This window comes from Eretmochelys imbricata, chromosome 5, assembly GCF_965152235.1.
Source record: "Eretmochelys imbricata isolate rEreImb1 chromosome 5, rEreImb1.hap1, whole genome shotgun sequence".
Taxonomy (NCBI): domain Eukaryota; kingdom Metazoa; phylum Chordata; order Testudines; family Cheloniidae; genus Eretmochelys; species Eretmochelys imbricata.
This window is the reverse complement of record NC_135576.1, coordinates 26476532-26490272: the sequence shown is the minus strand read 5'-3', so window position 1 is coordinate 26490272 and position 13741 is coordinate 26476532. Positions and strand designations below refer to the sequence as shown.

General features: G+C 42.3%; 1 protein-coding gene across 1 annotated transcript in view; it reads left to right on the top strand.

Moving 5' to 3' along the window:
• The first annotated feature begins 4568 nt into the window (after positions 1–4568).
• Positions 4569–13741, top strand: part of CPLANE1 (ciliogenesis and planar polarity effector complex subunit 1) — a 181289-nt gene continuing 172116 nt past the window's right edge. Inside the window, exons 1-5 of the mRNA XM_077816770.1 lie at positions 4569–4657; positions 7529–7626; positions 8937–9082; positions 10487–10622; positions 10850–10969. Coding sequence (XP_077672896.1) covers positions 9002–9082; positions 10487–10622; positions 10850–10969 — 337 coding nt within the window. The 5' untranslated portion in view covers positions 4569–4657; positions 7529–7626; positions 8937–9001. The remainder of the gene's footprint in view (positions 4658–7528; positions 7627–8936; positions 9083–10486; positions 10623–10849; positions 10970–13741) is intronic.

Sequence of the window (13741 nt, the reverse complement as noted above, 5' to 3'; positions counted from 1 at the left end):
CCACCACTGAGATCAGCCTAGATCCATTCTCTTTGGAAACACCCTTCAGGTAAAAGTTGAAGGCTGCTATTAAATCCCCCCTCATTCTTCTCTTCTGCAGACTAAGTAAGCCCAGTTCCCTCAGCCTCTCCTCATAAGTCATGTGCCCCAGCCCCCTGATCATTTTCACTGGACTCTATCTAATATGTCCACATCCTTTCTGCAGCGGGGGGGGGCCCAAAACTGGACACAATACTCCAGATGTGGCCTCACCAGTGCTGAATAGAAGGGAATAATCACTTCCCTCGATCTGCTGGCAATGCTTCTACTAATGCAGCCCAATATGCCGTTAGCCTTCTTGGCAACAAGGGCACACTGTTGACTAATATCCAGCTTCTCATCCACTGTAATCTCCAGGTCCTTTTCTGCAGAACTGCTGCTTAGCCAGTCAGTCCCCAGCCTGTAGCAGTGCATGGGATTCTTCTGTCTTAAGTGCAGGACTCTGCACTTGTCCTTGTTGAACCTCATCAGATTTCTTTTGGCCCAATCCTCCAATTTGTCTAAGTCACTCTGGACCCTATCCCTACCCTCCAGTGTATCTACCTCTCCCCACAGCTTAGTGTCATCTGTGAACTTGCTGGAGGTGCAATCCATCCCTGCATCCAGATCATTTAATGAAGATGTTGAACAAAACCAGCCCCAGGACTGACCCTTGGGGCACTCCGCTTGATACCGGCTGCCAACTAGACATTGAGCCCTTGATCACTACCCCTTGAGCATGACGATATAGCCAGCTTTCTATCCACATTATAGTCCATTCATCCAATCCATACTTTTTAAACTTGTTGTGAAGAATACTGTGGGAGAACATATCAAAAGCTTTGCTAAAGTAAAGATATATCACATCTGTTGCTTTCCCCATATTCACAGTGTGATGTTGCACTCCATAATGTTTTATGAAAATATGCTTTGACTGTGAATATAAAGTAACTGGAATATGCTTTATGCAAAAGATCTCTTGTAAGGTATCATTACAAAGGTCATAATCTACTAAATTGTTCATCCTATTTGTTTACATGTATTATTTCTATGTCTTGAGTTAGGAGAATAAGATATAAACTTCTATTACTGATGTAAACACATTAAGTGGAAGCCATTAAGGGTGCTTCAGAATCAATGAACTGTGAATGGGTTTGTTTACCTGCAAGCCTTCCTGTGTATGTATCGACTACCTCCTAGGTAATGAAGAAGGAGATCTTATAGTGACATGTGATCATGTCACCTGAACTGGAATCCATCTTAAACCTGGTGCTTTTCCATTTAGAAGAAAGGGTGGGGACCAGAAAGACAAAAGATTCCTGCCTTGTGCCAAAACTATAAAAGGGTATGGAACAAAACAAAGAGGGTCCCAGTCATGAGAAAGCCCCAGCTTTTCACCTAAGATGCCCGCTGGAACTAACAAGGACTGTACCAGGGGAAAGGATTGGGCCCAGACTAGGAAGGAGTCTAGTCTGTGAAAGAAGCTTATTGGAACATCTCTGAGGGTGAGATTTACCTGTAAACAGTTTCTTAATGTATTAGGCTTAGACTTAGACTTGTGTGTTTTGTTTTATTTTGCTTGGTAACTTATTTTGTTCTGTCAGTTATTACTTGAAACCACTTAAATCCTACTTTTTATACTTAATCACTTTTGTTTATTATTAACCCAGAGTAAGTGATTAATACCTCGGGGAGCAAACAGCTGTGCATATCTCTCTATCAGTATTATAGAGGGCGGAAAATTTATGAGTTTACCTTGTATAAGCTTTATACAGAGTAAAACAGATTTATTGGAGGTTTGGATCCCATTGGGAACTGAGTGTCTCGGTGCTGGAGTCAGGTAACCTGCAGAGCAGTTGTTTGTTAAATTTCTGCAGTTTTGGGGGCTTGGACCAGACCTGGGTCTGTGTTGCAGCAGGCTAGCGTGTCTGGCTCAACAAGGCAGGGTTCTGGAGGCCCAAGCTGGCAGGGAAAATGGGCTCAGAGGTAATTCCAGCACGTCAGGTGACAGTTCCAAGGGGGTCTCTGTGACCAAACCCATCACAGTGGCGTTGTCGAGCAGGATCTGTGCACAGCTGATTGCTTTGAGACACTGGTAGTGATTTTAAGTGAGTTTTAAGTGTGGTGGCTAGAGAACAGACAAAGTGGTTACTAGTTTGTTATTTTCTGTTTGCTTATTTTGCATAAGGGAAATAGAGGCAGGAAAATCAGCAAAATGAGTGAAAGTGACGCTCAAAAGAAGCTAGAACTGCACAGGTTGCAGATTATTGAGAAGGAAAATGAACATAAAAGACACATGGTATTAAGACAAATGGAGATTAATGCGCAATTTGCCAGGAAAAAAGCCACGGAAGCCCAGAGTTTAGCTCAACAAGCTGCTCAAGAGGGGAAGGAAAGAGAGAGGCAGCTAGCCTGGGAGTTAAAAGACAAAGAAATTGAGGCCCAGACTGCGACCCAGAAGCATGAACAATATCTTAGTGGTGGTAGACTTTGCCACTTGGTATCCTGAGGCAATTGCGCTGTCTAACATAGAAACTAAAACAGTGGCAAGAGCCCTGCTCACCATCTTCAGCAGAGTGGGCTTCCCTAAGGAGATTTTGTCTGATTGGGGGGCAAATTTTATGTCGCAGTTGTTCAATGAGCTATAGAAGGCGTGTGGAGTGAAACAGCTTAAGATGGCCCCTGACCACCTTCACACCAATGGACTGGTTGAAAGATTCAATGGAACCCTAAAATCTATGCTGGGGATATATGCCAAGAAAAGGGCCAAGAGTTGGGACGAGGTTGCCCTTGGTGAATCCATGCTGACTGTTCCTAATCACCTTCCTTCCTACAAGCGCTTCAAAATGGATTCCTTGAAGACCTGCTCCATGATTTTTCCAGGGACTGAGGTAAGGCTGACTGGTCTGTAGTTCCCAAGATTCTCCTTCTTCCCTTTTAAAAAGATGGGCACTATATTTGCCTTTTTTCAATCATTCGGAACCTCCCCCGATCGCCACGAGTTTTCAGAGATAATGGCCCGTGGCTCTGCAATTATATCAGCCAATTCCCTCAGCACCCTCGGATGCATTAGATCCAGACCCGTGGACTTGTGCACGTCCAGCTTTTCTAAATAGTCCTTAATCTGTTCTTTCACTATTGAGGGCTGCTCACCTCCTCCCTATACTGTGCTGCAGCAATCTGGGAATTGACCTTGTCTGTGAAGACCCGAGGCAAAAAAAAGCATTGAGTACTTCAGCTTTTTCCACATCACCTGTCACTAAATTGCCTCCCCCATTCAGTAAGGGTCCCACACTTTCCCTGATCTCCTTCTTGTTGCTAACAAACCTGTAGAAATCCTTCTTGTTCCCCTTCACATCCCTTGCTCGCTGCAACGTCAATATGCTGCATATGAGTTTCCTTCTCTTATCTAAAGTATAGTATGTCATAATATTTAATCATCTGTAGCTGAGACATTATACAAAAAGGAAAATGCAGACTGTGGGTAGCTTTCTACATTGTTAGATATTATCCTGTTATACTATTGATTATAACTTCAAAAATATAGCTTGTAACCAAAACATGAAAACAACTGATTGAATAAAAAGAAAAGGAGTACTTGTGGCACCTTTAGAGACTAACCAATTTATTTGAGCATGAGCTTTCGTGAGTTACAGCTCACTTCATCGGATGCATACCGTGGAAACTGCAGCAGACTTTATATACACACAGAGAATATGAAACAATACCCTCCTCCGGTATTGTTTCATATTCTCTGTGTGTATATAAAGTCTGCTGCAGTTTCCACGGTATGCATCCGATGAAGTGAGCTGTAGCTCACGAAAGCTCATGCTCAAATAAATTGGTTAGTCTCTAAGATGCCATAAGTACTCCTTTTCTTTTTGCAAATACAGACTAACACGGCTGTTACTCTGAAACTGGTTGAATGTTTTTTCTTTCAAACCTTCTCCTTCAGACTCAGACCAAAACGCTTGCAGACAGGCTAGGGTAAAACAAGTCTGCTGTTGCAAATACACCAGCCCATCGATGCTGAAATTAGAGGTGCTCCGGGTGCAGCAGAACCTCCTGATTTGAAGTAGTTTCCATCTTATCCATGGTTTACAGTTTTGTTGAATATAATAGCTCTCAACACCCCCCACTGTATGCATTGTTCCAGCAGCTCTGCACCAGCCAACGTCAACCGATGAAAAGTAGGGGAGAGGTTGCTGCAAGGTTTATATTTGATGAGCTAGCAGCTGTGTGGCGCGTCTGTTTAGATGGCTGTTTAACGTTCAGCTGAGGGGAAGGACCCTGGGGCGTGGGCAGCGCTACGCTCCGTGCCTGCTCCCGCGGACATGAGCCGCTCGTACTAGTCCTCGGCGGGCCCCGATTTCTCAGCACAGCCCCCTGAGGGAGCGCATCCAGCTTCGGGTTGTGGGGGGCAGCAGCCTCGGCCGGGCTGCTCTGACGGGACCCAACGCGCGCCAAAGCCAAAGGAGGGGTTCGGAGGGAGCCACTCCCCCATTGCTCATTCCCCGCCTCGCGCGCCCGCAGCTGCGCACTCCAGTCCACTCAGCTTTGGCTCTGGACGCAGCCGGCAATTGGGCGGATGCCGCTGAAGCCGGCCCGTAGGGCAGCCGCTGTGCGGGGCAGAAGCGCGGTGAGTGTGGGGCGGGCAGCCTCTGCTCGTTCCGTGGTGACGGGCCGCGGTGGGGACATGGGCCGAGGGGGGCCGGCTCGCTCTGTGCTCCCAGGGCCCGGACAGCCCGCCCCATGGGCCCCGCGACCGTTACCGCTCCGGGACCACAGGACGTCTCCGCGCGCTGCGCCCGCGTCTGAGGCACGTCGCGAGGCGTTTGAGCTGGGTGAGGGGCCCGGGGTGAGGGGTCCTCCGTGCAGGGAGGGACGGGACCTTGCATCCCCTCATATTTAGCACCCCCTTCAGCACGGAGGTAACAGTGCCAGCATGCGACAGATCCTTTCCCCCAGTGCTTTTGAGGTTGAGGCAACAGGGCCTGGCATATAACGTACCCTTTCTCTACTTCAACATGGAGGTAGGTGTGATCTGCACCAATGCGAAGGTAGCTTGACCCAGTTTGTGTCATGCCCTTATCCTTGATGTAGTATGTGGGGTGCTACCTTGAACAGTGCATCCTCTTCTGCCTTTAGTATGAGAGTATTGTGGTAATGGGACTTAGCACATAATTCACCATTTTTTGGAATTATTAATATTAATATTGGAGACCATCAAACATTAATTTAAGCATACATTCCTTTAAATCCAAAGGCCAAATGGTATTTTATACAGTAGCTTTAAAATCCTAAAGGCTGAGCAGTTACCATATCCAATACCACAGTAGTTCACAAACTGTGGGGCATGCCCCCTTTGGGGTGGGGCGTGCACGGCAGGGCCTGGGCCAGACCCCATGGAGGGCGGGGAGGGAGCACTAACCAGCCCAGCTCTGCCCTTAGCCCAGCCCCAGCTCCACTTCACCCCTGGCTCCGTGACCAGCCCAGCTCTGGCCCCAGCGACACCTCTTCCCCGCCTCCAGCCCGTTTTTGCCTTCATTCCCTCTCTGCCCCTAGGCCAGCTCTATGTTTAACCCCAGCTCATTCCCCATCTCCAGTTCTGCCCCCAGCTCTGCCTTCAGCCCAAGCTTCTTTGCTGAGTCAACTATGTGGGCAGGGGGCATGGACAGATTCCATTAATCGTAAGGGGGAGCATGACAGGAAAAGTTTGGCCATCACTGCAATACAGTAACAAAATATTCATAAGCATGTGATTAATATATTACAAATAGGCTGAACCTAGCCAAACTGTTTCATCCTGGTATGCTCAAGCATGATCAGATAGAGTCTGGCAAAGAACTCTAAATTCATTCTTTTTTGTACCCATCAACAAATAAATGAAGACATTCCCAATTAATAACAAGCTAAATACCAATTTGGGCAGTTAGCCTTTATTTCTGGTCTTAATCCAGATAAAATTTACCATCTCCTTTTTCACCAAGGTCTTTCCTCTTAACTCCTCCCATCCTTCTTGCAGACCAACAGTTTTTCTGTTGCGTATGTCCCAATTGTGAGGTAACACTGATATGTGGGGTGGGAAAGTCCATGTTGGCTGCTTCTAAGACAGAGTCTTTGTCTTATTTAAAACCATCTGCAGTCACCCCTATTGGTCATAGGTCTTCTTTTAAAAACTTCCCTTTGTCGTTAGTTACTCTTTGAACCAGGCATCCTCCCTACTTCATTCCTTCTGGGCTTATAGCTCATTATTCTGAATGCCTTCCTTTAAAATACTTATATTTCCTAACCAAACTTAAACTAACTCTAATTCTTTACTTTCATATATATTCTACACCACCTTGATTTAAGTCATGTGCATGCCCTTCAGTGCATAGATTTTTAAAGCAAGAAAGGACCATGCTGATCATCTAGTATGACCTATGTAACAGAGGCCAAAGAACCTCACACAATAATTTTTGTATCAACGTAGCGGTGCAGAGACCCTAAGTATTATGGTGTGATGTGCTGTCTTGAACGGAGGAGGCCCTTGCTTGATGTGTTCTGGTATATAGTGTGTTATCTTGAACTGTATTTCTCTCCTGCCTTCAGTATATCAGCACACGATAGGTCCCAGTGTGCGACATCTCAAAGCATACAAACACGTTGAATATGACAGAATAAAGACACAGGGTCCCAGCATCCAGTATATTGTTTCAAACTATATCCAGTACTGATTCAGCTAGCTGTCAACTGTAGTAAACACTTATCCTCTTATGTTAAACTATCAACAAAGACTTGCGCTCTGTTGGTGTGAGTTACATATTTCCCTTGTCTGAAGATACTCATCCAAGGCTTCTGAGTTCTGTTGGAGTGCAAGCCCCATATTGATGTGCCACTGTTTTAATGGATCATTCTCAGATTTTTGAATCATTTGAATTCTCCATTTGAATCATTCTCAGAGTTTGATTTTGGGGCCTTTAGTGCTCAAACCATAATTCTGTACTGCTTGAGCTAGAAGAATAACTCCATTAGCTGTAGCTATTAGAGGGGGATAAAGATACAACTAATTATTGATTGGAGATCTGGCCCCACACAGACATATTGTCTTGATGTGAGAAGCCTATAGAAAGATAGGCTTCTGCATGTAATACTTCATCTGAGCAGCTCCCTTGGTAATACAGATCAAAGCATTATATAGTGGGATATGTTGTTTCAGAGGGTCATGTCACTGTATTAAAGGTGAGGCTACATTGTGGAATGTGGTGTGCCTCACTCTGGATACTTTGCTAGATGAATAATTAGGGACCTACCAAATTCATGGCTGTGAAAAATGTCACAGACCATGAAATTTGATCTCCCCCATGAAATCTGACTGGGGTGGGGGTGCCCTAGCCAGGGATTCCTACCATGAGCTGGGTACCATCTGCTAGTCCCGGCTCAGGCTGGGGAGGGACGGGACTTGCTCTTCCCTTGCAGGGGCTTCTCTCAGAGCTCTGTCAGACCCACTTCTTGGAACCTCCCTCAGCTGCAGGAAGCTGCACTGCTGCTGGCCAGGACACTCCCAACCCAAGTGGGAGGCTGCAGGTCCTGACCCAGGCGGGAGGCTGTTGGGAAAGCCTGCAGGTATGGTAAACATCCTCCCCCCGCCCAGACCCTGCGACCCTCACTTCTGTGCTGCTGCTGGCGCTGGCTTTAGAGCTTGGTGGCTGGCCAGCAGTCACTGCTCTCTGGCTGCCCGGCTCTGAAGGCAGTACCCCTGCGACCAGCAACACAGAAGTAAGGGTGGCAATTCCCTGACCCCCTTTTGGTCAGGACCCCGATGGTTACAAGACTGTGAAATTTCATGTGTAAACATCTAAAACTGTGAAATTGACTATTTAAAAAATCCTATGACTGGGAAATTGACCAAAATGGAGGTTGAATTTGGTAGGGTCCTGTTAATAATTAACTGTGCTAGAGGTGCATTTGTACCGAGAAGCAGACATCTATGATTGAGTTGTTTGGATTCACTCCTATGATGTTTAGTTTTATACAGTGCTGTTGCTTATCTTGATATTGTTTACCTATCTATGTGCCTTTCTTCACAGCTTCCACCTTTACTTACATGTGCTGCGTTCATTTCTTTACATTACTTAGGTTACTTCAGTTCAATGTGTATTATGTGGAACCATAAAATGTCATAGAGTTTAGGCAATCCTATTGTACTATCATGGTAATTCTGGTTCAGATGAGTTCTGTGCTGAAACGTACTAATGTTGCTTGGTATTTAAACATAGGGATAGAACAGCCAAGGTTTAGCTAAGCATATTTAGCCTACATTGATTATATAGGTTTCAGAGTAACAGCCGTGTTAGTCTGTATTTGCAAAAAGAAAAGGAGTCCTTGTGGCACCTTAGAGACTAACCAATTTATTTGAGCATGAGCTTTCGTGAGCTACAGCTCACTTCATCAGATGCATACCGTGGAAACTGCAGCAGACTTTATATATACACAGAGAATATGAAACAATATTGGGAAAGCCTGCAGGTATGGTAAACATCCTCAATATTGTTTCATATTCTCTGTGTATATATAAAGTCTGCTGCAGTTTCCACGGTATGCATCTGATGAAGTGAGCTGTAGCTCACGAAAGCTCATGCTCAAATAAATTGGTTAGTCTCTAAGGTGCCACAAGGACTCCTTTTCTTTTATTGATTATATACTTTGTCAACCAAAAACCAAGTTGCATGTTAATACTATAAAATGGGCCCAAAAGTTAAAATGTATTTCACAAATGCAAATAATCCACAATTCAAGTTTATTTTGATAATAAAAATGCTTGGGAATTATGTTTGTGTTTTATGTAGTATGTGGAAATTAAAAATTGTGTTCTGAATTTATATCTTTCAAAAACTAAAATGAAAACCAACATATTTTTTTTCAATCTTTTACAGGTATGTTTGCAGACAACCCTCCAGTCTTTTTTGACCTGTTGTGATTACTGGGAGTGCTAATAAGCATGGAGATTAAGTTAGACGTTTTAATTTCTACATGTATCAAACATAGGAAACCTTGGCCTCAAATCTCGTGGCTGGGACAGGTGAGAGTCTGTAGATTTTTATTTAAACCTAACTGTACATTAAACATAGTTTTGATTGTGGCAGTTATTTAGCAACTCAGTTTACAGAAGTTAAGAAGTGCCATACTGGTTATTAAGTTAGGAAGCACCAAGACAAATCACTGGATTTATTGCTGCCATTTTACTTCATTCCTAAGTTTCAGTATTGCTCACAATACCTGATGGAGAACATCTTTTGATAGCTGTATGCTTCACAAGAGTTAACAATTTTTTAATTCCTATTTGTGGTGTTTGGTTATATGCACTGAAAAATATACAGTGTTTGAGATTTTATTCCTCCCATGGGACAAACATAACAGAACTCAACTATTCTGACCTATGTTCAGTATCTGACATTTTTGTAATAATGGGCTATGGGGGATAGCAAGGGCCTGGAGCCAGGAGTGGAAGTTGCTTATTTTACTTTAAAGATTTCTTTAGTTATACATTTACAAGAGTATATACGTGCACAGATATGGGAATGTATACTTAACCTGCTATAGTGACAGACACTATTGCCTTTTAGCCAGCTAGCACCTGCACAACAAATACGCAGTATATTAATGACTTTTTTTGATGGGCACAAGTTTACTGCATCCTTTTCTTTTAAAACAACTTAAGAAATTATGTAAAAAACTAAGTTAAAGCAGTATCAATATTGCATGGTTAAGCATTTAGTAGCCAGGAAATGCTGTACGCAAAATTAAACATATAGCATTAGCTCTCCTTTCTTGCATATATACATTACAATACAGTTTTTACACATATGTTCAAATGTTATCTAACATAGTAGAATTTTTCTTTCTTTCATTTGAAGTGAGCTGTAGCTCACGAAAGCTTATGCTCAGATAAATTGGTTAGTCTCTAAGGTGCCACAAGTACTCCTTTTCTTTTTGTGAATACAGCCTAACACAGCTGCTACTCTGAAATTTGAGAGATAGTATGTAATCATTTAGGGCCTAATTCTTCTTCGATTGAGCGATATAGCAAAACTCCCATTGAATTCAGAAACATAGGATAAGATCTTTAAGGCCTAATCCTGCATTTTCTAGGCACATAGTCTTATTCGGGTAAGTGGGAATAAGGATTGTGGGATCAGGCTAATTAAAAATGATGGGCCAAATTCAACCCTGGCATGAGTGAGTGCTGAATTTGGCCCTGTATTGTAATGGATATGTGCAAAAAGGCAGAGTTAAAGTTTCAGCGCTACATGATTTTCGAATGCTTAACTGTGAATTTCAGTTTAGCCTTTTATATTTACTTAATAGTTCCCCCCCCCCCCCTTTTCTGGTCTTAACACAGTTATCTATATCTGCATCAATTTTCAGGCAAAAATAGAAAATAAGTATTTTTGAAAACTGAAATATTCCTTTTTCCTTTTAACAGGAAAAAGAAGCTATTTATCTTTTAGATGATAAATGTATAAGTGAAATTAACCTGTTATCAGGAAAGACAAAGAAGAAAATTCCTCGACTTCAATCACTGTTGAAAAATGTTGTCGTCTTAGCAACATCAAGAAATGGTTAAGTATTTTCTCAAGTTCCAATTCAAATTTTTGTTTTCATTTAAGATTGCAACAATTTGGAAACATACAGTACTGTAAAAGGCTCTGATACTGTAGCTGTCTCCACACAAACACAGGATCTGCTAGTTCAGAGACACTTGAAGGATTGGGGACAAAATGGGGGAAGATAATTTTAAATACTTTATAGTAAAACAATTTAAGAAGTCTTTCCCCTATGAAAACAGGTGCTTGGTTGGCAGGAATACTTACAACAGGAGAACTATTTCTTTGGAATAAAGACCAGGACTATCTGAAAATTGTACCAGCAGTTGAAGAAACTAGTAAGGTGGTTACAGCAGCACAAGGTAGGACTCTCCAGTTTGTCTTTTTTATTACAATTAAAAGTAGAAAACAAATGCTGACAAGAAAGATCTTCCTCTTAATGATTAAATTTTATTTAATAAATAATGACTAACTTTTATTTGGCAGAAGAGAGAGTTGTAAATCTAATTAGTATTTTGGGTATGCCAAGCTAACCCTTAGCAAACCTTAATTTTTTATTAACAGAAATGTTAATTACATTTTGGATTTCCAAACTCTTAAGATTCTGTCTTAAACAGAATAATTTTTTTTTTTTTGATGGTTGGATGGTGGGGATGAAGGTAAGATAGATGTGCATATAGATCCTTTAATGTTTTAAAGTGCTTTGTTCCTGCTGTTAAAATTAAACAACACTTTGGTTTGAGAGAGCTGTCTAGTCACCTGTGTTAACCACTGGTCACATGCTCCAGAAGGGGAGACTGGCTGAATAATGAAGGTTGATACACAGCCCAAGGCCTGATTTAAGAGTGGATGAATTGTGGGATTCCACCCTAGGAGAGGTGAAGACATGAGCCTTAACATCTGGGGTTGTGCATTCAGTGAGACCAGAAGAGGGGACAGAGTTGCCTCTAGCCCTGTAACCATGACAAATGTAATAAGTGTTTCCAGGGGACTGCATCCTGAAGGGTGAACTTGAAGAAAAATGCCCATTTTGAGGAATTGTGGGTGAACTCAGAGGCAACCATGGGGGTAATGGTAAAGGTCAAGGTAAGGTAGTAAGGGAGACATCTGTGCTTCCATTGAACCTACCACTTGATCTCCTGTCCCCGTGAAATGCCCCTTTGGAATCTCCCCCATTCATCCCCATCCTATGGATGGCCATGAGGAAGGGGTTCCACTTCCCAGCAGTAATGTTGTGCCAATATGCTTAAGGGATCTGCCAGTGCAGTATCTCTTCTGCTGACAACAGGATCTTTGACAGATGGCATATCTTAGTCTGAGATGGGGCTGCTATCTCTCTTTTTCTGCCTGCATCAGGAGCAGCTTTCTGGCTGTCCCTGCCTCTTCACAACAGGGATCAGACAAGAAGACTCAATGTTGTTGCTGAAGTTGGCTTAGTTACACAGATACTTCTGTTCCTGAGCCAACAGCTCTCTAACAAAATGCAACATCTTTTCCAAAGAGATCTAGATCTTAAAGTTCTTCTCTTCACCTCTCTGTAGCAGCCACTCCCACGTCTCGCAGCCAGTTCTCTCCTTTAAAGGCAAAAGAGAGAGGGAAATATTCTTTCTTCAATTAAAACTAAAGATTTCTTGGTGTCATTAGGGTTCATTTTTGTATAACACTTACGAATAAAGTTGTTGACTTTGATTTTGATAGTTTCCTCGGTATTTGGAAAGCTCCTACCACATTTTGGGTGCTATCATTCAGGCAAGATGATCAAGCAGAAAATTGACAGAATGCATTGTTGTTTTTTAAAAGTTAAACACATTAAATTCTCTGTACACAGTTCAACCTCATCTTCCCCACATCCCAGTTTTTAGCTTCAATTCTCGTATCCTTACATCTCTCTCCCAGCATTCAAGCCTGTCTTTCCATATAAAGGAGCAGTTCATTCATGAGATAAGTGAAATAGGGAAGTAGAGGACTTAGTCCTCATAAAAGTGGGTCTTCAGGAGGAATTTAAATAGTGAGAAACCAGTTCAGGTAGGGCATTCTATGCATTGGGGGTGGCATGTAAAATTAAAAAGGTTGTAGCGGAGTTTTTAAACTAAGGGTTGGTGGAAAGCTGACAGGTGTGGAGGAACACATGGTTATGAAAGACACATCCCTTAGGGAAAGATTTCTTAAAGGGGCTACTCTATCATCTTCTATCCTCTCCTCTTTACTATAAAGTTACAAGTAAGAGCTGAAGAGAAACAGTCAAAGGAAAAACAGTACCATTCAATTACCTTCACATGAAGGTAGACAACTAAATATTGACAAATTTTATAAGTGCTTGTGTACAAATCCAAGAAGTCTAAATATAAAGATGGGTGAACTTGAATGCCTGGTATTAAATGAGGATATTGATATAATTGGCATCTTAGAAATTTGATGGAAGGATGGTAATTAATGGGACATAGTAATATCAGAATGCAAAATATATAGGAATGACAGAGTAGGTCACGCTGGCTGGGGCATGGCATAATATGTGAAAGAAAGCATAGAGTCAAAAATAGTGAAAAAAACTTAAACAGTATCACAAAATCTCTATGGACAGAAATTCCATGCTTGAATAATAAGAGTATAGCAGTAGGAACATACAACCAGTCACCTTATCAGGATGGTGATGGCTATTGTGAAATGGTAAGGAGATTAGAGAGGCTACAAAAACAGAAAACCCAGTAATGAGGGATTTCAACTATCCCCGTATTGACTGGGAATATGTCACCTCATGATGGGATGCAGAGATAAAATTTCTAAACACCATTAATGATAGCTTCTTGGAGCAGCTAGTCTCGCGTAAGGGGAGGGACAGTTCTTGATTTAGTTCTAAGTGGCACACAGGATCTGGTCCAACAGGTAAATATAACTGATCCACTTGGTAATAGTGACCATAGCACAATTAAATTTTAACATTTTTGTAGGGGGATAAATGCCAAAGAAGCCTACCACAATAGCATTTAACTTCAAAAGGGGAACTACACAAAAATGAGGAAGCTAGTTAAATGGAAATTAAAAGAAACAGTCATAAAGGTGACATGCCTGCAAGCTGCACAGAAACTTTTTAAAATCACCATAATAGAAGCTCAAATTCAATGTATATTCCTAAT